Consider the following 26,744-nt stretch of genomic DNA (forward strand, 5'->3'; position numbering starts at 1 on the left):
TGCACAAGGGGGCGCACGTGCATCTGGAGTTCGTTTGTAGAGGCTGGAAGCCCTGGCGTGCCCATTCCCTCTCTCTCCCTCTGTCTTTCTCTCTGTGTCTGTCGCTCTCAAATAAATAAATTTTTAAAAAAATTTAAAGATGTGTACCACCACACCCAGCCAGCAAAACTAATTGAAGGAACATATTACCATCATTATCTTCAATATACTCACCTTCCTCTCAACAGATACAGTTTCATTGTGCTTCATTGTGTTTCAATGCAGGGTACATAAAAATAAAGCATGACTTCTTGCCATGCCCAACCACATTCTAAAATAATTGCATCCATCATGCATTTTTTTAACCATAAATTAGATACATTCAAGAAACAGCACACAAGAAGTATCAATACTTCTCTCAACACAAGAAAAGCAATACAACCAGACAACATCAATGCCCACATGATAAAACACACACACACAAATATGGAGCAGAGATGGAAGACCTCACATACCATGAAATGTCCAAAGGTGTCGGAGGAGGGAGCAAGATGTGATACAACCCAGTTGCCAGAAAGAGCCATCGTTTTTGTGGGTCCCAGCCACGTATACCATGCATCCGTAGATAAAAGCTTAGGAAATTTCTAAACGAGCCGGTACTGCCATCTCAGCCACCATATTTGCCAGTTCGCAGGGTGACAGTCTCTCCAGATGCACACACAGACGCTGCCCCACGCGAGGACATGAAGGGACATGGACCAACGAGTGACACCAGCTGCAGTGGGGGCCATCAGGCACGGGGCACACTGGCCGAGACGGGGCAGCATGTGCGTTAGTGTAGCGATGGGAACAAGATGAAGGCTTGTGAGCACATGTGTGTAACAGAAGCACAGGCCTCTGGCGAGGTGGTGGCTTCAGTGAGGACATGAACGGAATGAGCAAGAAGTACCTGTGACGGTCTCATTATATGGTGCTGGACCCTTAATGGGAAAACCATCACTCTGGAGCCATTCACCTCCTAAATCAGGAAAATGCAACTGGACAGTTAGAAACAAGGTCTGCGCGGCTTCCCATAGTTCAGCACGTCCTTAAGGCGTCGTGAAGGGATCTTTCTGCAGGCTCTGGGAGGAGCTGCTCAGGCCCTGTGAGTGATTTCACACCTACACTTTAGGGACAATGCACTTTTGGAGTCTCCTGCTGGTGACTGGGCTCAGTGGGTGCTAGAAATCATTCATTCAGACAAGATGCTAGTAAGTTACTACATCTAAATCTGGGGACAGTTCCTCTTGGTTTTCCATCTTTGGGCTCGCTACGCACGTCTGCAATGTTCAGGAACCCTTTAATAATTCTAATGTTGGCTTGGCATGAAGAAGCAGGGAGGGAAGGTCCCCCCAAACTAAGGAAGGAAACACAGCCTGCGGTTCCAGGTCGGACTTACCGGGTGGGCTCTCGGCTCTGTAAACCGGGCGACTGACTCCATTGCGGTTTTCTGCCGTGACCAGCACAAAGTGCACTATCCCAGGCTCTGCAACACAGGGGTCACATCAAGCCCCCGCTTCACACCTCCGGGAAGGCACGCTTCCATCCACTAGTCCTCCTCCTTACATCAGTTCCCACCAAATACCAAAGACCTGAATTAAGTAGCAAGCCTACTGGGAGCTTTGTCTTGGATTTTTACTGAACTCACTTGCTTCTCATACAATTGAATCACAGCTGACCCAAAGAACACCTTTAATTTAGGACCACTTACAAGGCAAGGGTAATAAACCTAGGTTTCCAAGCAGCTAATAATGAGAGATTATGAGGTGTGTAATGCAAAATCAGTAGGGGAAATAGGAACTCACAGTTCACTAGCTAGTATTTGAACATATAGTGTCAGAAATGAGCAATAATGTTTCCACACAGAAGCTCCAAGTGGAAATCTCCAGGAAAAAAAAAAAAAATGTCAGTGAAACATAAAATATAGCTCATAGGAGATCTATGTTGAACTACATCAAGGTTCATGAATTTTCTGTTTCATAGTAAAATGTTCCTCGAGCTATATCTGCATGTGGTTTTTTACTATTTCAACAACAAGCTACAAAAAATATTTCCAGGAATCTTGGAAATGCTAATCTTGAAATAATTAGGCTTCACTTTTTGACTTTGGTCTTAGGTTCAAGGTCAAATAACTGAGGTCTCCTTGGCTGAGATTCAAAAGTTGTTGAGATTCAGAAGAAAGTCCAGAGGCCACATTACAAAGAAAACCACAGCTTTCGCAAACAAAGTATAACACCACTGGTCTTCCTCTAAATAAACTTTGTCTGTGACAGGTAAGTGAAGGTGCCCGTTCCTTGAAGCGATGCAAGTCCGTGGGCGCTGTAGGTACAGGATGGTGGGCTGGGGAGGTAAGAGTTCGCTCTCTCTCAGAAGCATTAATGGTGATGCATTTCTCAAAGCCAGGGCCATTCCTTTAAACAAAACCCCATTCAGTGCTTGAGCTCAGGACCAGGGGCTAGAATGCCACTCTGTGGGGCACCTGCTGGGCTCAAGCCTACTTCTGTCTGACTACAGCAGGGCCTGGCGGTGTTTGAGGCCTGGCCTGGCCTGTTCAGCTAACAGAGAAGCATTTCACATTCTGATAGAGCGTGGAATCGTGCTTGACCCAGCACTGTCTCCGCTCTGGGCTCACGTGTAATCCAGAGAACGTTCGGGAGATTCTATTTGTTTAGCAAGTGCTGCGGCTCTATTTCATGTGGGTTTCTTCTCTCCAGCAATCATAACAACCCAACGTTTGAGCTAATGTGACCCTGTTTGTGTCTTTGATCCAACAGAATCTCCATTTAACCTCACAGCTGGACACAGGGGATCACAGAGATGTGGAAGACATTCAAGGAAGTGCGTGCCTAGCTGAAGCCAGGAGGAAGGGAAGCTGGCCACTTTCTTAATCGCTTTATACATGTTCTGCTCAGTTACCCAGAAAGTTAATGCTACCATGCAGGAGGAGTAAGGATTGGGAGCCAGGGCAGTGGTTCCGAGAAGCCGTGAGCTGTTCGTGATCAGAATGCTAACGTGGTACTAAGAACACCTGGTTGTCTCTATGCTAAACATGTGACTTCCTTGTGGTCTGTCTCAAACTTGGACCCCCAACATGATGGTAGATAGGGTCAAAGAAGTGTCAGGGGAAGAAAGAGCAGTTTAGAAATAGCATGTCAAAAGTAAAGTGTCCCCCCCCCCGCCCCAAAGCTGCACTTTGAAGACAGTACACACTGAGGCAAGATGGGAAATGTTCCCAACCTCCACAATCAAATTAAATTTAAACTTCAATGTGTGAAGGTGTTATAGTCAACCCTTAGTAACCGCTATACAGTTGAAAATCTGCATATAATGTTTGCCTCTCACTCAATGTGGCTCCTAAGAGCTTGCCTGTAACCTGACCCGTTATAAGCAGGTAAGTTACACGCATTTGCACGTCATGTGTATCATAGGTTGGGAAAGATAAGCAAGAACAATGAGAGAACGGTGCTTGATAAGATAGGTTGTGTAATGTCCTGGGGAAACAAGGTACTCACACGAGGGCGTGCGTCACGCGTGGTGTCGTGGCATGGACACGTGCAATGTGGACTCACCACTGGAGCCACAGAATGAGGCTGTGAAATTATGACAGTGGGGCAGTACTGCTCAAGTGACTTTTTAAAAAATATATTTTATTTTTATTTATTGGACAGAGAAAGAGAGAGAAAAAATGAGTGTGCCAGGGCCTCCAGCCGCTGCAAATGAACTCCAGACACGTGCGCCCCCTTGTGCATCTGCCTAACGTGGGTCCTGGGGAATCGGACCTGGGTCCTTTGGCTTTGTATGCAAGTGCCTTAACCGCTAAGCCATCCCTCCAGCCCTCGAGTGACTTTTTAATGCCTTCGCTTACCTGCTTCTCAGCTGCGATTTGTAAGTTGTTGCATGCATAAGTTGTGATAAATTTTAACTTCTTGTGGTAGAAAAGGAGAGCAGGCACTATTTACTTACATATACTTCTGACAAGTCTGACTTTTTCTTAACTTTCTGATACTGCTAGTCTTTGCAGCTCTTCAAATTTTTCAACTTGTCACAATAAGTAGAAGTGGACACACACAATTCCAATTCCAATTTGTGCTATTCAAGGGTCAGCTGTACTTAAGTAATCCCTATTATAAAATGGTTTATAGGTTAGAAATCTCCAGATTAGGCTACTACACTGTCTTGTAGTCAAGTTTCTATAAGACAAAATAATAATAATAATAATAACAGTATCTTTTCCAGAGCACTTCAGAAACTGGAAACTGCTAATTATTTCATAGTGTAGAAAGGAATATTGAGCTCAAACACATGGACAGGAGTCCTGAGGAGGCAGCAAGATGAAACTAAGAGGCCTCATGAGGAGAGTCTCCGAGGTTAGCTACCCATATCCAGAGAAACTCAGGCCCCGTGAGCCCAGCCATGTTCTGCATCACAGTAGTTATGCTATGAAGGTACTTGAGAGGGTCGATTTACAGTGAACTCTGAAGGGGAACAAGGGTGTGGCGTCACTTACCCACATCCTCAATAAGGAAGGAATAGGTCTCCGCATTCACCTTGATGTGCTTAAGACTTTTCAGTGACTTCCCATAGGCAATGCTGTAATGCTCCACAGGTCTACTGGAGACATCTTTGGGAGGATCCCACGTGACCTTCAGGCCCATTTTAGTGGACAGCAGTTTCACGCGCCTTGGCTTCAGTGGGTGGTCCACTATGCAAACAGCGCAACTATCAACTTACGGCAATGGCAGGTTGGGAAAAGAATTTCTCAGAGGTTCTCCGAGATGATTAGCAAAGACGTAAATGGCATTTACTCTGTCTGGCCCTGAAGACTTTGAGTGCAGTCATGTTTGCACATTGTCACAGTACACAGCAAAACAAACATGCCAATCCCACAAGCTTTTCTGTATTTTGGATAACTGTGGGTGGTAAATTTAAACCAAATGGGAACCAAATCAAAATAAACTCTGGGCACTCTCCGCCTAGGCTATGCTGACATGCCAGGGCAAGAAAAACAAATTCATAATTGGACATATTCTGAACAGCGTTTAGATGCTGAGTTCTTCATACTGTATGTAATAAGTTAGGCAAGTTTTTAAATGCCTCTGCAAAGCATAAAGTAACCGTCATGATTAGAAAGGCTACCTAGTACATCAAAGTGAAGTGATAGAATTTTTCACTTTCACAGAGGAAATAAGCCAAGATCATCACCGGCTTCAAAGGGAGGTAAAACTTGGGTTTTAGATACACATACCTAATTTAAATATTTCCATACTTTTTTCCCAGAAAAAAAAAATGTGACCTAAAGAAGCACCATGGTATCTTTTAGTTATGAAGCTTTAATAATTTGGGGGGGACTTTCAAAATTGCCAAACATTTTTTCTATCCAAATCTCTCCGCTCACTGCGTCACCTACACCACGGTGGAAGACCACGTCCACACATGCTAGACATTCAAACAACAGCTGCAACAGTCAAACAGACTTAGGCAAACTTGGATCTGAAAATGACCGCTTCATGATTCAAGACACTTTCAGAAAAAAAAAAAAAAAAATCACCTAAGAAAGAAAAACCTTAAACTTAATTGCATTGAGGAAAATGCATTTGGAACCTCACAGGAGAAAGATTTTAATACTGAATGAAAACTCTGAATGGCGTACACACAGGTGATTCACATATATCACTCATTTCTCCTCGCGACCTTGGCCCACTGCCTCTGGAGGAAAGGACTGACACAGGAGAAATGAATTGGAGAAATTTCCAGCATGACTAAAGAGGATGGATGTGATGGTTTTTGAAGTGTGAGAGGAAGGAAGTCCACTCTGAAAGCAAAAGCGCAACATTAGAGAATGTGCATGGCCAAGGTCACGAGACATTGCCTGCCCACTCCACATCCGGGCACCAATAGCCTGGCTGGGGAAAAACACAGACAAGCGACTTCTGGACTACGAAAGCATGCCAATCACTTCCTTGGCATTGAAAATGAGTGATACTTGATACTCTGCTATGATTTTTCTCTGCCAATAAGAAACTTCTGGGGGAATCATTCCCAGGGATCCAATGTCTCACCCTGACCAAAAGCTGTGTAGAAACCAAGTACGATACTCAACGTCCATAAAGAGAAGCTCGGGTGGCTATTTCTTCCCAGGAAGGAAATGAAAGAGTGAATAATGTGTGAATACCACTGCTCTTCACAGTTCATTTCCAATGACCCCTTAAGAAAAGCCTACTCTTGCACAGATATTCCAAACTGTAAGGCCTGTAAAACCCAAAAAAGGATTTGGAGAGATGGCTCAAGTGGTTAAACGCACTTGTTTGCAAAGCCTGATGGCCTGGGTTCAATTCCCCAGCACCCAGTCATTCGCACACTTCCTAATGAACATCGTGCATGCTGGAACAAGACAGGTGGGTGAGAATGACCTTGCGACCCATTCCAGCCCCCCCCCTCACCTGCCAGGGCATTCCCGGTTCTGGATGAGGGGTGAACATTCTGCGTGTGTATGTGTGCTCACCATGCCCCATGTGGGGGTACGCTCACCTGTGGTGGCTCACAATGGAAAACGGGGTACCCCGATCCATCCCTCTTCCACCCATTTACTTTAAGCCAGAGTCTTTTTTTTAAAATTATTTTTGATTTTTATTTACTTATTTGAGAGCGAAAGACAGAGAGAGAAAGAGGCAGATAGACAGACAGACAGATAGATAGATAGATAGATAGATAGATAGATAGATAGATAGATAGATAGAGAATGGGCGCGCCAGGGCCTCCAGCCACTGCAAAGGAACTCCAGATGCATGTGCCCCTTGTGCATCTGCCTAAAGTGGGTCCTCGGGAATCGAGCCTCGAACCGGGGTCCTTAGGCTTGACAGGCAAGCACTTAACTGCTAAGCCATCTCTCCAGCCCTAAGCCAGAGTCTTTAGCTGACCTAAAGCTTGACTTTTTGTTTTTCATGCTCCGGCAATTCCTGGGTCTCTGTTCCCCTATGGGACTAGGGTTACAGGGCCATGTGGCCATGTTCAGCTTGTTTTTGTCAGTTAAACTTGGGTGGCCTCAGGTCCCCTCAAGCACTCATGCCTGCACAGGAAGTGCACGTAACCACCAAGCCTTCTATCTCGCCAGCCTCCCCCTTTTAAACGTCTTATTTCAAATCAAGGTCACACTAAGTTGCCCAGGCTGGACTTGAACTCACTCCATAACCCAGACAGACCTTAAACGTCCCCCCAATCCTTTTGCCTCAGCTTCCCAGGTGGCTCAGGTGACAGGCCCCAGTAGTATTGGCTCAGCCCCCTTTGAAATATTCTTGCAAACTTGGCACTGCCCCTGCTGTCTGTTACACAGCTAACGTGCAAAGCCTTTTGCCATAGTTTACTGTGTGGTGACCTCGGGCGCACCCTGGAAAGCTGTTTAGTCTGTGAACTCTGTCTGTGGCAGAAGAAGGCAAGCCCAAGTGTCCGTAGCATGGGAATTATAGAGTATAACAGAGCGGCCACTGAGGGTGACTTCACGGAACATGTACAGGACAGGTGGGACCGTGACAAACTGCTTTTCACTCCCACAGGTGCAACCTGAGGAAACGAGCTTGAACTGTAGCCGAAGGGACGTCAGGGATAAGTAAGAAGAATTGCCTGTCTACGTCCAGCCCCATCACCCCATCCAAGGCTGTCTTTGAATGGAGACAGATGGTGAGGTGCCCCACGGGAGCAGCAGCCAACTCAAATCTGCTGACTCAAGCCACGTCACCCTACAGCCCAGTCAGAGTCACAGTTCGCTCCAGTAAACTTTTGTCGAGATGTAAGAATGTTTGGCCAGGTACCAAGTGGGAAAATGCTACTATTGGCAATCTTTCAGGTACCCAGGCATCATCAAGTTTGACACCCCATGCCATGGCTCCGGTGAGATGTGCTGGCTTATTTGGGAATGGAAAACAAGGACACATCAGTACCCACATCAATCTAGAACCAAACTCCAGGGCTTACCCAAGAGTACCATCAAGGGCCAGTCTGGGTCAGAAGTCTGAAGTGTGGGGGCTGGAGAGATGGCTCAGCAATTAAAGAAGCTTGCTTGCGAAGCCTGACTGGCTGGGTTCGATTCCCCAGTACCCACATAGAGCCAGATGCACAAAGTGGTGCATGCATCTGGAGTTCATTTGCAGTGATAGACTTTGGCACACCCATTCTCCCTCCCTCCCTCCCTCTCTCTCTCTCTCTCTCTCTCTCTCTCTCTCTCTCTCTCTTACCTTCTATGCTTGCAAATAAATTTTTACAAAAACGTTTTTTAAGTCCAAATGTGGATTTGGAAGGGCAGTTTAGTTTAAGGTCGTTGTGTGCATCTGTCAGTAATCAAGACAGGGTAAAATGCCTTTACGATGACTGTCCTCAGAGCGTCTCTGTCTTCCACACACAGGCCTCAAGAAACATCTCCAGGGCTAATGAACAACCTTGGGAAGCCTGAGAGCAGAGCTAAATCCTCAGGCCCAGAATGACCAACATCTAGAAGGTCCATTCCAGAGACGACAGGGCACTGCACCTCACCTGCCTCTTCCCCAGCTTCTCATTTAGTCCTGTCTTGACATCCATCATCCACTGAGATACTCAAGTCTTATGGAAACCATCTGAAGGAAAGGAGACCAGACAATGAGGTCAACCCAGGGGTCTCCAACGCAAGTGCCTATATAAGACACGGCAAGTGATAACCTATTTCAAGAAATGGACATCCCACATTCTTTCTGGATTCAAAGATGTTGCTTTTGTTAGTTTATCTGTTTTGTCTCCTTTTTTAAAAAAACTATAGTTACTTCAGTTGAGTCTCTAGGTAGGTGAAAAGAGAAAGAAAGGTAACTGGGGGTGGGGGAACCACGAAGCAGAAAAGGACAAGAGGCAGAGGGAGGAGAGATTGCCAGAACACCCCTCACCCAAGAGGAAAGGTGGGGGGAATTTTCTCTGTTACTTTGAATTTTCTCTGCTGTAATTTTGAAGCAGACTGCTCTGAGCCAAAAATGCCATCTCATGAAAAGTGCTGGAACGTGGTCAGCATTCGATAAATACTAGATGCACTGGATGATATTTCAAGTGTGATCTACATGCTATTTACCATCCGAACACAAAGAGCAGCTGATAAACAAGCAACTTTCTTTTTTGTTGTTGTTGTTGTTTTTTTCCCATTTCTGGGTCTGCACCAAACAGCTACCACTGACAGAATCATTTTAGATCCTGAAGCTAAAATCTGCAGCTGTGGGGAAACCCACGGATAAAATGTTGACTGGAAAGAAGCAAATATTTTCTGAGGCAATTACCGGCATACTAATGATCCAAAAAAAATTGCTATTTATTCTGTGCTTTTTCTCCCGAGTACTCACTGTGTACTCAACTTATGTAACTGAACGTTAGTTTGACCTGAAAACCACATCTGAAAAGTAGGTTTGTGTTACTCTTTGGTTCTCCCAAGGCCTAGCCACACTATGCTGGATAATCACTGATTCTTACTACTGTCTGTTACATGTGAAAGGGGCAATGGGGTACCTGTGGGCAAGCAAAAGAAAAGGGACCGCATGTTTCTATTAGATCAATACATAACAAATCACTTAGTAGCTTTACTTCACCTGGTAAGTGCATAAAGCAGCATCTCCTGAATTTGAAGCATGGGACATAAATGTGTTTATTTTGAACATCTGAATTCAACACCAAATGAAGAAAGAAGTCAGAGAATGCACTCAAATGGGCTACCACCATCACCACACTTGCCGCTTCAGTATTCCCTCTTGTGGTAGGTTGAATAGCTGGCCCCCAATATATTCAGTATCTTATTACTTTGTAGTTTGCATCTGCAGCCACCCGGCTGGAGGCAGTTTCACTGGGCTGATCTTAAGGTGTGGTGGTGGGTTTCAGATTTCAATCTAATGATATACAAAGTGTGCCTAGCTGGAGTTGCTGATGTGTGCTGTGCTGTGTGGCTTTTGGCTTTTAGGCTTGTGCTTCTCTCTGTGTGTGTTTGGTCCTGTGAAGGCAGGCCAGCTTCTTCTGCCATTATGGAACTTCCCCTGGATCTATAAGCTTCAATAAATATCCCTTCCTCCCTAACTGTGCCTGGTCTAGAAGTTCATCTCAGCGAACCTGAAGCTGTCTGCTACAGAAGTTGGTACCAAGAGTGGGGTGAGATGAACCTGACCATGTGGATGTTGGTCTTTTGGAACTTTTGTTTTGGAGGAATGGGTATGGACTTGGTGCTTGCCACTGAAGATGCCTTCTGGAGTGGTAAGCCAAGTTTTATGGACTATTCTGCTGCAAGTTTGAAAATGCTAAGTACAGGCAGTATTAGACTTCGAGGCTTGGCTTATGAGCTTTCTAAGGGGAAGGAAAGACTACAGAGGACTTTGTTGGAACTGGGCTACTGGCATAAGGGCTGGCTGCATCCTGCTGCCCAGGCCCAGAGAGGTTGATCAAGGTTAAATTTGTAATGGACTGATGTGCTTGGCTAGAGATATTGGACTGAGAGATTTAAGATTTTAAGCTGGAAAACCTCAAACAAGTTAAAATTATAGGCACTGAGACTGGTTTTAGGTTACTGAATCTGCTATTGTCAAACACATTAGCAATCTTAAAGGAAGATGGTCCAATTGCTTTACTATGGAAAGGATGCCTAAGGAAAGACTATCATAGAAATGCAAATACTTTTGGGAAGAGCTGAGTAGAGAAGGAACCTGCTTTTCAAGGTTATAATTTATTTTGTCCCTGAATTAAGAATATGGCTGTGTCCTGCACACCTGGTATTGGTTTCAGAAGTATGAAAAATGTGAGAAGTGGTCGTGAATTGCCCATGGTTCCAGGAGCCGCTGCTGAGATGCGGCATGAGGCAGGGCATGATGCCCTGATAGGCTGAAAGAGCCTTTGGAAGATGGACCATGGTTTGCATGAAGACCTGAAAATGTTTTGGATAGACCAGGTCTGTGCAAGGGCTACCATGGAGGTCACTGTTGGCCTAGGATGGAGGTGTTCCCTGGCTACTCTGCCCAGCTGGAAGGGTGAATTGGAAAATCTGGAGACTGTCAGTCTCTGGTTATATTGAACTTGAACTGCAGAAGTTTGATGTTTGTTTGGGTTTGCATTGTTTTAGTCTCTCCTTGCTATGCATTATACCAGTTGAAAATGTTTACTCTGTGCCTTTATATATTGGAAGTATTTAACTGTTTTGATTTTTCAGGACTTACTATCTTAAATCGGTCAAGAATGTGGGGACCTTTGAAATTGAACTAAGTACAATTTACAGTGTGTGATGGTTACAAATCTATTGGGGGCCAGGAATGGAATATGGTAGTTTGAAGAGATGGCCCTCAGTATATTCAGTGTTTTATTACTTTGTAGTTTGCATCTGCAGCCACCTGGCTGGAGGTGGTTTCACTGGGCAGACATTAAGGTGTGGTGGTAGGCTTGAGATTTCAATCTAAAGATATGCAAAGTGTGCCTAGCTGGAGTTCCTGGGGTGTGCTGTGCTGTGTGGCTTTTAGGCTTGTGCTTCTGTGTGTGTGTTTGTGTGTGTGTGTGTGTGTGTGTGTGTGTGTGTGTGTGTGTGTGTGTTTGGTCCTGTGAAAACAGGCCAGCTTCTTCTGCCATTATAGAACTTCCCCTGGATCTGTAAGCTTCAATCAGTCCCTTCCTCCATAACTGTGCCTGGTCTGGAAGTTCATCTCAGCAAACCTGAAGCTGTCTGCTACTACACCTCTCTAGCTCTGCACCATCAGACAAACCCAAAAGGGATTGCGAGTCTGATGCAAGCCAGAGGGCAACAGGCGTGGGCCTAACCCAGAGAGCTTCCAGAGTAAAGTCAAGTGCAGTCTCCTCCAGGAAGGCACACCCTGTGGCTTCTACGCCATTAATGCTTCCAGGCAGAGAAAGTTGCTCATTAGAGACCAGACTCTCCCCATTCACCGTGGACCAGAGGAGTATGAAGTAGAAGAGGCCAGAGGTGTCCCTCTACCAACAATCCTTGACAAACAGGACAACAGAAGTCCCCTTACAGACATCGCTAGCTGGTGGTCTGCCCATGTGCCCATCCCCCCCCCCACCTTACTGGACATGACAATCACCCCGTACTGACCTGACGATCGGGTTGTACTGACCCCTCAGAGTAAGAATCAGTATGACTTCACTTCCCCTTCAGGAGACCCTCCCCCATCCATTACCCACCAAAGTCCAGAATGGACCTCCTGGGGTTATTTACCTGACTGACTAGCAAGTACTGGCTGGGTCTCTCCCTGTGGATAGAAGGTAAATGCCCCCCATCGGGTCATGTGTTTAAGCATTTGGTTCCCAGCTGGTGGTGATGTTACTTGTTAGGAAGTTAGATTAATGTAGTCCCTGGTTGATTCTTTTTTTTTTTTTAACATTTCATTTATTTATTTATAAACGAAAATGAAAGACAGAGAAAGGAGCAGATAGAAAGAAAGAGAATGGGTGCATCAGGGCCTCCAGCCACTGCAAATGAACTCCAGATGTATGCGTCACCTTGTGCATCTGGCTTACATGGGTCCTAGGGATTCGAACTAGGGTCTTTGGCTCTGCAGGCAAGTGCCTTAACCGCTAAGCCATCTCTCCAGCCCCCTGGTTGATTCTTTCTGGTGAGTTGTTATAAAATGAGGCCACTGCATTTGCTTGGCCCTGTGTGTGTGAGGCTGGTCCCGTCTCACTCCTCTGCCATGCTGAGATACAGCTGAGGGTAGCCCTCACCAGAGGCCATGGGATGAGATCTTAGGCTTCAGTCTCCAAAAACATGATCTCAGTAAACCTCTTTTCTTTATACAGCAATTCATCAGGTAAAATCATGAGCCATGAAAACGTGGGATGGGGGCCTGAGACACTTGAAATTCAATCTGTAGCACCACATAAAAAAGCTAGGAGAAACAGATTGTTATTAGAAAATCTTCAGTGCCAGGGATGGGATACCTTCCAGTGAGTTGTAGGCCAGGGAGATCCCTGATACCCCCAAAACATTATAGGCCATTGCCGAGGCCCTTGGTTTCCCACCAGGAATAGATGGTAAGACCCTATTGCTGAAGGCTCCACATACTTGGGCTTCAAGGCCACTGAGAAATCCTGCTGGAGCTGAGTGGAAAATCTCTTCCATGTAGACCAGCTGATAGAAGGCTGTAAAAAAACCACACTGCATGCAGCTCAATGGGAGAGAGAGAAATCACCAGTGAAGATACTCCACAGTGGACACTATAAGCCTTATATTTGGCCAGCCAGGCCAAATGAGTCAATGGGTACAATAGTGGCATGTCTGTTACGGGGGAAACCAACTGCCCTGTAATTTGACTATAGGCCCACTCTAAGGGAGGGAATACATCCCTGGTACTGAAAATCTACAACAGGGGTAGTCATGAGCCTAAGGAATGTAATGTCTGCTGGTGTCTGGCTAAATGTATGTACTGTGCTCACCAAACTGCCCAGTAAGCACTTCTCTTAATGTTCATACCCATATATTAATGCTACTCTCACTTTTGGTTAGAGAACTTTCTCTTTTCAGATGGCAGTGACCTTGGGATGACTCAGAAGGTACCATGGTGCTGAGAAGTGGCAGAGGAGTGCTCAGCACTGAAATATCTCTATCCCACTTTCCAAGGTCACAGTGCCTGACCTACCAACATAACACCATCATAAAAAGAGGAAAAGATCATGACATCAAAATAAAAGAAAGACTGATTGAGAGGGGGAGGAGATATGATGGAGAACGGAGTTTCAAAGAAGAAAGTGGGGGAGGGGGAGGAAGGGAATTGTCATGGGATATTGTTTACAATTATGGAAGCTGTCAATAAGAAAATAAAATTAAAAATAAATGCAAAAAAAGCTGGGTGTGGTCAAGCACATGTCTGAAGCATTCCTGTGACACTGGAGAATTACTGGAATTCACTGGTCAGCTTGCCTGACATACAAGGGCAGCTCTGCGTCCAGGGTAAGACTCCTCAAGGAAGCATGCAGATGAGGAATGGAGGAGTGCTCCCAACATTTTCCTCTGAATTTCACAAGCATGCACACATGTGCACACCACACACACCCCAATAATAATAATGATGACAATAATACATCCTGACTCCTAACATTTTCAAAGCCATAAAATGTTGTTTTCCACAGTTGGCTGTGGTTCTCCAGGGCTGACTGTGGGTCTCTGGTGTCTGGAGTCGGTCCTTGTAAAGCACCACAGAGACCTGGATTGGCACACAAAGCCTGTGTCCCTGTCTTGGGGAAGTCACTGTAGCACAGTCATCAGGTCACAGAGAAACATTAAGACCAGCAGATGTCCAGGGTCCCCTGCAGGGTCAGGGGCAGCCCGGGAACCCCAGCCCAGCTGTGCAGATTTTAGGCCTGGGTTGTGCTGCTCACTCGTCTCCGACACAATGCTGGGTTCTCCCCCACGCCCGTGGTGCCCTGCTGCATTTACACAGCAAGGTGTGTGTCACACAACTGAGCTAGGAGCTAGAAAGACTCAAGAGGGTCTGGGGACACCCCTGGCGAGTAACTGTAGCATCTCTGACTGGTGAACACTGGAGCCAGCTGGGCCCAGACGCCTCACTTTTCCAGTCACTGAACCTGAATTTCCTCTGCTAACCTCTCCAGCATTTAGCAGCTTTTCCTTTTTTTTTAAATAAAAACAATGCATCACTTTATTCGGACTAGAAGGCCACGTTCCCAAGTGTGCATGCCAAAGTGCCCACGAGGGCTCTGGATGGAATCTGCATACACCTGTGAATCACATTTTTGTTTCATCAGCTCCCAAGGGGCCCGGTGGTGAAGCTAGCTAAATCTCTAACTGGGAACCACTTGCCAGTCTGCATTTATACAGAGTCTGCCAGAGGCTGTTCCTCTGTCAGCACCACCGACCCTAGCTTGTCTCGGTGGGTGGAGGGCTCACCTCAGAGGCTTTCGAGCTGTCGCGGGTCCAACAAAGAGATGAGCCTCACACTTGACTGTAGAAGCTGACCCCGATCCGTGCTGGGCCCACGGCACACGAGTTACTCACACAGGGGTCACCATGCAATGCTGCCGGAGTCTACCAGGGCAGGGGTCCCAACCTCCACTAAGGCCACCTGCATGGTCCTGACATGCTGGCCCAAGAGGTCTTCACCTCAGGTGTGTGTCACTGCCCACGTTTTTTTCTAGGAGTAGTAGCAACATTTCATTGATAATTTTCATACATGTATTTTGAGCATAACCCCTTCCCATTAACCTTCCTTTGCCCCCCCCCCATCCCCATCCATTGAACCTCCTGTTCTTTTCACCTAGTCTGTCTTCTATTTTTGTTGTTGTTTTTGGTTTTTTCAGGTAGGGTCTCACTCTACCTCAGGATGACCTGGAATTCACTATGGAGTCTCAGGGTGGCCTTGAACTCATGGCAATCCGCCTACCTCTGCCTTCCCGAGTGCTGGGATTAAAGGCATGCGCCACCACGCCCAGCCAGTCTGTCTTCTATTTTGATGTCTCGTTTTTTTTGCCCTCTTCCATGGTCCAAGATGGACCCGCATCGCGCGGTTGACAGCAGTCAATGTGAGGGCATGTGTGCCACAACCACTTCCTATACAGAAGACAGCATGCCCCAGCACTCCCCAGCTTCTGACTCTCACGCTCCCCGTGCCCTCTTCCGAAACTGGGAATGGTTTTCTGTGAACAAAGTTTGCCTAGCATATTCTTTCTTTTTATTCAGAGGAAAGTTGGAGTGAAGAGAAAACATATTCAGTAACATAGCTTTGCTCCTCATCACTTCCCACTTGCCCTCTCCCTTCACCCTCTCCTCTAAGCCGGGAGGGACCTACAAGGCAGAAGACACAAACAGGGGACACCAAAAGGAAGCATCAAGGAATTCTATTTCAAAATCAGTAGCAAGTCACAGGACTAAAATCAAATCCCCAAGTCAATAGGGAGCATCTGCCCCAAGGGCACTCTTGAAATCAGCCTGCCTTCTCCTTCAGCTTGCGCGGAATCCAGACGTGGCAGGCAGACACTGCGGATGGCCCTCCCCAAAGTCACTCCCCACTTCTTCTCTGTCCCGTGCTTTCCTCTGAGGCAAGCATGGCATGCGAAGTCACGACGGCCAGCTTGCGCTGCAGCCAAGATGGGCTTATGAGCGAGTGCGGCCAGTGACCCGGGCGGAAGGGGACGTCGGGAGGGTGCTCAGAAAGCATCCTGGAGGGACTCTCGTGTACCTATGTCCTTCCTAGCTTCCTCCCTTTCCTCCTTTCCTGGGATGTCAATATGTCTTAAAACAGGAGATGACAAGCCTAACCATGGTGACACTGTCAGCCACTGCGGAGTATAAACAGGGTGCCGTGGATCCCTGCTGGCCCTGTAAAACCCCTGAGCCAGTCCAGATCTCTCCACTCCCAAGTTTATAAGTTAGTGAGCTGACTGAGCGCTTCCCTTACTTGCTTAGCCACTGCTAATTACATACTGCTCCATCAACAGCCCAAGTCCATTCACTCCCATGCTTCATAAAATCAAGTCACCTAGCTGGGCGTGGTGGCGCACACCTTTAATCCCAGCACCCGGGAGGCAGAGGTAGGAGGATCGCCATGAGTTCATGAGGCCACCCTGAGACTACAGAGTGGATTCAGGTCAGCCCGGGCTAGGGTGAGACCCTACCTCGAAAAACCAAAAACAAAACAAAAAATCCAGTCACTTCCAGTGATGTATAAATAAGAGACGCTTTAGCTTGAATTTACTTCTGTTTGTTTGGAGATTGAATTTTGAAAATGCCAGCGCTTTTCTTGTCAGTATGCCATTGACTTGAGAAAGCACATCTGTCCCCAACGTGATGAATCCAGGAATGAGAGTGGATTTACCCAGCAGGGCTGGCACGATTTGATCATTAGGATTTGAGGTTTTAAAGCTCTTGGCTGTTTTATTTAGAAATGAATGTAAGCAAAAGCTACTGTTGCAGGGGGAAAAGAAAATTAAAGAGAAGTTATTTTCCTATCTACCTCACCAGCTTTCCAGAGCAGCTTAGAAAGTCGACTTGGCAGGGCTCTGTGGCTTTATCTCCCTTTAACAACCATTAAGAAGACATGTCACCTCAGGGAGCCACAGCAGGCCAGTGCTTACAAATAGGAAGAGAGCGCAGCCCCCATTTCTGCTGATGACCCAACTAGAAACCAGCACTTTCCAGGTTTTCATGGGCTCTTTTGCACATTCTTCAAATTCAATTCGCCACTCAGAAATAGTTTCTTAAAGGATCACCATTGTTCACTGGTCCAGCTAAATCTCAGCCCACTGTGAACTGCTTGATATGCCAGCCAAAAGAAAAAAAAAAAAAATCTCTGAAAATCCATTCCTTTTCCCAAATATGAAAGTCATTGTCCAACTATGTTAGACATTTGGGCATTTTTATGTCCCAAGTCACCACACATCTAACTCAGAAAGCTCCCTAAAAATGCCCTCAGAAGAGAAGCTAGCAAATATTACAGGGAAGTAGGTAAGAAATGCAGTGCCCTAGACAGATGTGACCTGGAGCCACAAGGACTCGGTGACAGCCCATGTTTCTAGTGAATCATTTTTAAAGATATTTCAGACAAGTACTTAATTACTATTAAATAGACAAAGACAAATTAAATATAAGGGGAAAATGTACCTCCCACGTAAAGAGCAAAAAAGTTTATGTTTTTACAGTAGGTTCATTTGTGATAGAGAAAAAAGTATATATAGAGAGAGATGGAAGTAAAAAAGAAGAAAGGAGGGCTGGAGAGATGGCTTAGTGGTTAAGCACTTGCCTGTGAAGCCTAAGGACCCCGGTTCGAGGCTCGATTCCCCAGGACCCACGTTAGCCAGATGCACAAGGGGGTGCACGCGTCTGGAGTTTGTTTGCAGTAGCTGAAAGCCCTGGCGTACCCATTCTCTCTCTCTATCTCCCTCTTTCTCTCTCTGTCTGTTGCTCTCAAATAAATAAAAATAAACAAGAAAATTTAAAAAAAAGAAGAAGAAAGGAAAGGAAAATTGGCTGAATAGCTATTGTAGTAGTTACTATTTCATTACTGGGACTAAATACCCAACCAGAGTAGCTTATGAGAGGAAAAGGTTTATTTCAGTCTACAATTTCGAGGGAAAGTTGCACTGTGCCGGGGAAAGCATGCACGATCAGGGAGCCAGCTTACACTGTCACATGTCAGCAGCCGGGAGGGGACAGGAAGAGTGAGCTAGCTAGCACCTGCAAGGGGGGAAGGGGGATTGGACTATAAGACCAATGTGCACTCCAGTGACACACCTCCTCCAGCAAGGCTCCACTTCCCAAAGACCCTACAACTTTCCCAAGTTGCCACCAGCTGGGGATCAGTATTTAAAACACATGAGGCTATTGGGGGGGGGCACTGTACATTCAAAACTGCCCATAGCTATCTAATGCCAGCCAGGTTATTTATCCAACAGGTATTTCTTGAGCACCCACCAGGTGTCAGGCTTTAAGAAAGACACTGGAGGGTACAGAAGTGACTAAAGAAAGGATTCTGCACAACTGTGGGTCTTTTCTCAATTCTCTCCCGTTGAATCCTGTATATTACACTCTTGGTGTTTCTTTCTCTAAGTGAGTCTTACGGAGCCAAGTGGCCCACAGCTAGTAAAAGCTGTGATCAAGCCAAGACCTACTTGAAATCACACACTCTCTCTGCTTTTTCTGTTCCATTTGGTTTCCTCTCAGCTGCACTTTCAATGAAAAACAATAACCATGCATCTAGAGAGAAATAAGAGCCAAACACAGGAAATGGAAGGCCATCAGTAACGGCGGAAATCACAGAGATCTTATGAGCTCAGTGGACTGAACAAGATCGTGTGAAATCTAGAAGATTCCATGTTGCCAAGCCCTCACTTCTTGGACTTCTACTTACTCTGTAGTGACAACTGAACACTTCTCCTGGGTGCTGCCCTTCTCTTCTCTACGGGCGTGGCACCCTGTTTTCCTCAATTTTGGGAAAGATACTTTGCATTCAAATATTTAAATCTTCAAACCTGGGGTTGGAGAGATTGCTTGGCACTTAAGGTGCTTGCCTTCAAAGCCAAAGGACCCAGGTTCAATTCCCCAGGACCCACATAAGCTAGATACTCAAGGTGGCACATAAATCTGGAGTTCATTTGCAGTGGCTGGAGCCCCTGGCATGCCCATTCTATCTGCCTCTCTCTCTTTTTCTCTTTCTCCAATAAATAAACAAAATATTTTTTTAAAAAAAAATCTTCAAAGTTAAGGAAATTCAGATGATCTGACTCAACATCCCTTCTTCAATCTGCCCATGAATGTCACACTCAGGGGCCTTCAGTGTTCCCCGTGATTTAGCAATGAGACTCTATCAAGTCCACACACCTGAACCCCTCCTTCAGAGGTGAGCAGCCTTCAATGTGTCCTTCAGCTGGATGATGGAGCTACTAAGAAAGGCACTAAGAGAACTAAGAGAACAAAGACAGGAGCTCAAAGACTTACACCTAAGGCAGTGTCCTTCAATCCACTGAGGGGAACATGTGAAAAGAAGAGTCGCCGAGGGCCACTGCTGTGGTTGGAATGCAAAATGTCCCTCATACGCTTTTGTGTTTGAACACTTGCCCTGTCCCACAGACAGTGGCACTGTTTTTGGAAGATGGTGGAACCCTTGGGAAGTGGGGCTTTGACGGAAGAAGTGGGTAACTGGAGGGTCTGAGTCCTGGGTCCAAACCCCAGGACAAGTGTGTACAAGACAATGCCCCTTAGGAAAGCAGTGTGCCTTAACAGCTCTGAACTCCGCTCCCACTGGAGAAAGACGAGATGGCCAACGTCACCAGGTAACCAAGAAGACAAAGTGGAAAAACAAACAGGGAAATACGTGAACTTCACAGCAGTACAAACTGTGCAAAGGAAATTAAAACATCCACCTTGGGACTGGAACCATGGTTCTGCAGTTAAGGCACTTGCCTGCAAAGCCTAAGGACTCAGGTTCAATTCCTCAGGACCCACATAAGCCAGATGCACAAAGAGGCCCATGCGTCTGGAGTTCATTTGCAGTGGCTAGAGGACCTGGTGTGCCCATTCTCTCTCCCTCTCTCCTTCTTTCTCAAATCAATAAATAAATAAGATATTTAAAAAAAAAAAAACACCCACCTAGGAATGCATCACCAAGGTGGGATCAAGTGTGAGGCATAGGCTTTCCCCAAGGCAATCACACCATGATGGACCGACTTCAGCCACGAATAGGCGACCTCACCAGTAAAACAGGGGCGTGTTCTCTTGTCTAATCACATTTCTAGCTCCCAACTTATGTTTGAAGTGTAGCATTCTACACTATCTACTCGAGTCATAATTACAATAGCAATTTGCATTCTTCTCCCTCGGAACACAAACCAACCATAAGGTGGACACAGGAGGCTGGCAGAGAGAAGTATTAATGATCACTTACCGCACCACATCCCTCCCGTGCCCTCTACTCTCTCCACCCTCCCCAGGTCCTTGCTGTGGCTTTGATCTGGGCACCAGGGACATCCTGATAACTGAAGTGCTACAGACCCTAGCTTTAGGCTTCAAATCTTTCTTATTAATGTTTAATTGACTATTAATGAGTAATTTGTCTTCCCCAACTTAATAGCTCCAGTAAGTAGAAAACTTGCCAGGAGCAGTGCACTAAGGGAAAACACAAAGCAGATAACTGGACTTTTGTGCTAATTTCCTTATCTCTCTAAGGCCACAGCAGCCGCTCAGTATTTCCCTCCTGCGAGACAAGAAGGGAGCAGCCCACCAGAGGTGGGAACGCCTCCGCAAGGCCGGGAGCGCCCTCTATCGGCCGCACGGCGCGAGCACGGCCACCCGCCCAGTCCTGGGAGGAAGATGCCAAGGTTTGACTCAAAAGGAAAGACTTGGGAAGAAGGAAAAGAGGATGCGCTCATGTGAATGGCCAATACTTCCTGGCCCTGAATGCTGCAAAGATGCGGACGCCACGCTAGCCACTGCTGTGCGCCAGCTACCTGCTCCCCAGAGGCACCAAAGTTTTCAGTGTATCCTGACATAAAGATTCTATTGTAAATACATACAGAAGAATATTCTCTATCTCTATCTATCTATCTATCTATCTATCTATCTATCATCTATCTATCTATCTATCTATCTATCTATCTATCTCGTTTTCACAGCTTTAAATACCCACCTCTGTGTTTTTTAACCGAACCAAAGCTCCTGATAGCAGAGGATCAACGAGCACCTGTGACACCCTAAAGTCACACGAGGAACAATGAACAGAGATCGGCTCTACAATTGGCACAGGACAGTTGAGTGTTATCTGGGACATTTGTTTTGAGATCCCAACCCTTCTCTCTTCTTGAGGTTGGCAGAGTAAACGTCCCTAAAGGTATTTCACCTAATCACCAGAGCCAAGGAAGGTGGGCACCCAAGGGATTGGGAAAATTGTCAAAGCTGATTCCTCCTCCCGGCCCCCCCCCAGCTAGTCCCCCACTTGCCTCCCCCAACCTCTGGAAAGAATGCAGCCTTTGATTTTAGCCCAGCGGGGAGCTATTTGGGGCATATTATAGTACTCCAGTAAGATAATAATATTTTACTGTTTTAAGCCTCAAAGTGGATGATCATTTGTTACAACAACAATAGGAAACTAATATACTCCACCACTCCATTCTCCCCCTCCTGTTAGCAGGGGGTGGGCTTTGGGGACTTAAACATGGATGTGAATGGCACTGGTAGGACAGACAGATAAGGCTGATGAACTCACTGGTGACTGGGACTGGGGTCCTTGAATTATCACTCTGCAATCTTATTACAGCCTTGAATCCCACAGTAAGGGCTTCTCTGTTCATAAAATGAGTAATGCAAGCCTTCCATTTGCTGGGCTCTGATGTCCAAAAGGGTATATTCAACACCTGCTTACAAAGAAGACAGCAATCAACAGGGGCAGGGGAAACACTGAAGGGCCAGAGACAGGTTGGGCCACAGGAAAGCTTCCAAGAGCTTTCTATTGACCAGGTCTATCTGCAAATGAAGAGCAAATGCCTAAGGCCAGGAGCGGAGCCATGATGGTGCCGAGACCCAGACCCAGGCACCGTGACTTCTAACCTACATCCCTCTGTGTGCACCAATACTGTTCCAACATTGTGAACTCCTTTCTACTCTAAAGTTTATGAGAAGCCCACATAAGTTATGCTTAGATAGCTTTTATTGAGTCTTATTTATTGTACTAGAAATCAAATGTATTCATAATTAAAATATCTGTTCGGTCAGGGATGTAGTTTGTGGTTGAATGTTTGCCTAGCATATGCAAGGTGTTGTGTTTGACGCCCAGCACTACCCAAAAAATAATATGCTTATCAATTCATTGGTAAAAACAAGATGAAATCCTTACATGTTGGCATAGAAACATGTTGTTAGGTTCTGTTCTAGCAAGATGTGCCCATTGGTGCAATAGTGGCATGGCTGTTACGGAAGTAACCAACTGCTCTCTGGGTGGACTTGGGGCCAGCTCCACAGAAGGGAATTCATGCCTGCTACTAAAAACGTCGTCAAAAGCCTATGGCTAGGAAGGTTACAGACCCTAGAAGGGACATTAACTCCTGTTCTTTCAGTAAACTGGTATCTTTGCCCATAAAATTGCCCTCTAAATATTTATGTTTAGGCCATAAATTAATACTGCTCTCACCTTTGGTCAGAGAAGCTTCTTTTTGCAGGTGGCCGTAATTACTGGGGATACTCAGAGCCCGTCAAAGAACTGAGAATAAGAGACTGCTCGGTGCTCAGTTACTAAACAAGACATCTCCAACACACGTTCCAAGGCTCAAGGAAGATCATGGAAGTGGTTGCAGAAAGAATGTCAAAGCCAGGGGACGGGAGGAAGGCTTTGGAACGCTGTCTTTTAGACACGGAGCGGCCATTGCATTCATGACCTCACGGCCGCCATTGCTCCCTGCACAAATTTGAGTCCATCAATATTTCAACATGGGTGATGGAGGAGAGCAAAAAAGACATCAAAATAAAAGAGGTACTGGTTGGAAAGAAGAAAGGGCACACTAGCAGGAAGTGGGAGAAGTGACAAAAGAAGATAACGGAAGAGGACTGTGATTGCAAGATATATGCACATGTATAAAAGTTGTCAACAGAATGTTTTTTTAAGGGTGTCTAGAGACTGGGGAGACAGCTCTATAGGACAGCACGTGCTGGGCAATCACAAGGACCTGGGTTGATTTCCCAGCACCTACACAAAAGGCCAGGCTTAGCGGAGCACACCTGCAGCTCCGAGCGCTGAGGGAGGCGGAGGCAGGAGGATCACAGGCCTTGCAGGTCAGCCGTCCTGACAGAAAAGGACAAGCTCCATGTTCAAGTCCAGCAAGAGACTCTGTCTCAAAGAAATAAGGCAGGAGCACTACAGATAAGGACGTCCAATGCCATCCTCTGGCTTCTGCGCAAGTGTGCGCAAGGGGCGTGCATCTGTACACATGAGTGCATACACCGCATGCACACGCACTCACACACACAAACTCCTGAACACTGGGAGGGTTTCAAGCCCACTAGAGTAAAGAGAACTTTGCAACATTCAAGTTTTCACTTAAAAAAAGCTCAAGTTTCATCCCTGGCAAGAGATGCTAGTACTTATATCACTACAAATAGCAGACTCCCGTCGTGCATTTGTGAGAAGATGTATGTGAGGGTCTCAGGCCAGCCTTCATACTCTGTAGTCATGCTAAGGAAATACGGTATCCTATCTTTAAAAGCAAATGACTCAGCTGCGAACCCGGCATCACGCAGGTCCTTTTCCTGGATGTTACCCTTGAACTTGGGCAGTCACCAGACTGGCTTACGTGCCCTCTCTATTTCTTTGCGCAGAATATTAAGAGTATGTGCAGTTCAAGGGTGGACACTTGGCTAAAATTGATAATTTTACTTAAGTGATATCAAGTACATTCTGACTTGAAATTGGCATATCTCCTTTTTTTTTATCTTGAAATTGGAATATCTCCTTTTTTGTTGTTGTCGTTGTTGACTGCAAAAGCTGGGAAGATGCAGTAATTGCTAGTATTTTATAGTGCCTCTGCCTTGATTCATGGACAGGCACCAGCAATTTCACACACCAGGCTTTCGGACCCTCCCTGCAAACATCAACACCAGGAAAAAGCAAAGGGCATCCTAGTATTACTTCGAAGATCATTTTGACCTGGAGGAGTCTCTGAGAGGGTCTTTAAGCTTTAAAGATGAAAATAAACATCAGCCCCTACCCACCCCGAGATGCCACTGTAAATATATCCTATCTGACAAGCGTCATTGTGATTGTAATGTTATCATGCAGTGTGTTGCGGGGGAGGACGGGGGAGGGGCACTGCTTGCTTATTTCATGTTCACATGGGCTCTTATGCGGAGGAGGGGGAGGGGCGGTATTTGCTTTGTTATGTTATTTGTTTTGTTATGTGTTTTCATTGACCCTGAGTTGCGGGAGCTATTAGGACCTCCAGTGTGTGGTGCCACTATCCGTGTGGCTTTACGTGGATCTGTTTGCAGAGGTTTTGGACCCAAAGTGTGGGGCTGACACCTGTAGCTTGAAGGACCCGAGCCCTGAACCCGCCCCCATGGCCTTGCGATCGATCCAGAGCAGCCCCCCAAGCTGTGGGTGGCAGGACAGAAGGACAGGAGGGAAGCCTTCTCGAGGAGCCCAGGAAGTAGAGGATGCGCCCCGGGGACTTTTTTCCCCCCCAACTGCCGCTTGCCAAATCTCTTTCTTTCCTTCTCTTGCTGAGTTTAAATGTGGTGAGGATTCGTTTTGAAATGCGCCCGTCTCCTTTGTCCGTTTCTAGTCTGGTCATCGTTTTACTGCAAATCCCACGTCAACACAGTAGAGAGAAGTGCCAGCGAGCCTTCCAAGTCCAGCATTCCACAGCGCAGTGATTTCCAGAGCAGAAGGCAAGGGAAGGAACGGGAGGGCGCGCCGCACTGCAGGCTCCGGGACACTCACCAACAGTCCCGTCTTCCCACATCTGCAGATGTCACCCACCCCGCAGGTGACAACGAGATCAAACAGAATAAAGCAGGAAGTGTCACAAAGCTCACTGACTGTTAGCTCCACTTTCAGATTGTTTTCTGAAACAAGGACCGTCTACACACAGAAAACTTGAACTTAGAAAAAGATAAGCCGTGGACTGTAGGTGGGAAAGCTAGAAGACCAAACCAGAATTGTTCTGTCAAGTGTACCAAATACGAAGTGATGGCTTTCCTGGAGATTATCATAGGAAGGAGGGGAAGTCTGACAGCTCCTCCGACCTTTCTTGAAAGAAGCATCAGGCTCGGAATATTTGGCGCACGTCTCAACCAGCAATATGCAAGACTCAGCTACCAAAAACTCACAAAGCATCCTGACCCCAATTTGCTGCCTTTATATCCTTGTAGAAAAGACAAACTAGAGTCACCAAGCAAGTGCCCCTCGTTGGAAAAGAAGCTGAAGTTTTACAATCGTGCTGGGACCAAACAGTACCAAAAAATGTCTACTTGGATTTCTGCAAACTGCTGCATAAATAAAAGTCACAATTTTAATGTGTGGAAATGCATGTATAGGTAGTGGAAACCAAAGCCACCAAGAACCTTTGGGATAAATAACTCACTACAAGATGATCGATCTATCTACCTACCTACCTACCTATCATCTATCTCTCTTCCCCTTTTCCCCTTCTCCTCTCCCTCTCTCTCTCTTCCCCATCTCACTTTCTCCCCTCCTCTCTCTCTCTCTCTCTCTCTCTCTCTCTCTCTCTCTCTCATTCAAATGCATTAAAAAAGAAATCTAAGAGCACACTGGCCTACTCTGAAAAGAAAGCATCTATCCTGGCTCCAGCCACAGCTTAGGTCGGAGAAGGGTGAGGTTCTCTGGAACCGATATTTTTCCCACTTCCCTCTTTCTCTCTCTCTCTCTCTTCTCAAGACAGATGTCATTTCAAACTCCAAAGTTCCCAGGCTGGACGCACAAGGTCCCAGCAGCTGCCTGGAACCTAGCCCTGCCCTTACCTTTCTAAGACAGCCCCGCTTCTGGGCCTCCGGCACCCGCACCCCCCGCGTGACCCCTCCGACAGCCTCAAGACAGGTGAGGGCGAGCAAAGTAGCCGCCCTCCCCCTGCCCCGACCCACTACCCCCTACCCCTGTGCGATGCCCAGGATCGCGTTTCCTTCCTTTTGCCTTCGTCTTCGCGGGGTGGAAGCACTCAGACGCCTGCAAGCCCATGACCCCTGGGCGGCCAAAGACATCCTTAAAGAGCATCCCGGGGGCCCATCCACGAAGACGCACGGGTTAGCGACCCCGAGCGGGGTGATGGGGTCCCCAGAATGACAAGAGCAAGCGAGGGGCTGGACGGCACCGCGCCTACCTGGGGTCCCCGCCGCCGACGAGGACCAGGAGGAGGAGGAGGAGGAGGAGGAGGAAGAGGAGGCGACCAGGATCAGGGCGGCCAGGAGCAGCAGCGCCGTCCAGGGGGCCATCGGGATGCGGGATGCGCGCGGGGACGGGGCACGAGGAGGGCGCTGGCCGCGGGGGTGCCGGGGAGGGCGGGGGGGAGCGAGGAGACGCGGCCGTCGGGGTCCCCGCCGTGTGCAGCTCCCGGCTCAGCCCCGGGGCGATCGCTCCTGGCCACGCTCCGGCCGCCGCGCTCCGCCACTGAGCCCGCGCCGCCCGCCGCCCGCCGCCCGCCGCGCCTCTGAGCCGCGCTGCAGCGCCGCCTGCCGGACGCGCAGGGCGGCGCCGGGGAGGGCGGGGCGCGGCGCCGGGGGTGTCCGCGAA

At 47.0% G+C, this 26,744-nt stretch overlaps 1 protein-coding gene across 5 annotated transcripts in view; it reads right to left on the reverse strand.

Annotated features, from left to right (window-relative positions):
• The window catches only part of Fndc1 (fibronectin type III domain containing 1), a 90,715-nt gene extending 64,254 nt beyond the window's left edge, over positions 1–26,461 (reverse strand). For 2 of the 5 annotated variants that reach the window (XM_045158266.1, XM_045158264.1), the window contains exons 1-4: positions 26,335–26,461; positions 4,526–4,720; positions 1,418–1,504; positions 929–997 (exon numbers count right to left, since the gene is read on the reverse strand). In XM_045158266.1, the coding sequence (XP_045014201.1) occupies positions 929–997; positions 1,418–1,504; positions 4,526–4,720; positions 26,335–26,446 (463 nt within the window). In that variant the 5' untranslated portion in view covers positions 26,447–26,461. The remainder of the gene's footprint in view (positions 1–928; positions 998–1,417; positions 1,505–4,525; positions 4,721–26,334) is intronic. The other 3 variants (XM_045158265.1, XM_045158267.1, XM_045158268.1) reach the window with 3 other exon arrangements.
• Positions 26,462–26,744: the final 283 nt, after the last annotated feature.

The sequence above is a fragment of the Jaculus jaculus genome, chromosome 9 (genome assembly GCF_020740685.1).
Source record: "Jaculus jaculus isolate mJacJac1 chromosome 9, mJacJac1.mat.Y.cur, whole genome shotgun sequence".
NCBI classification, from domain to species: domain Eukaryota; kingdom Metazoa; phylum Chordata; class Mammalia; order Rodentia; family Dipodidae; genus Jaculus; species Jaculus jaculus.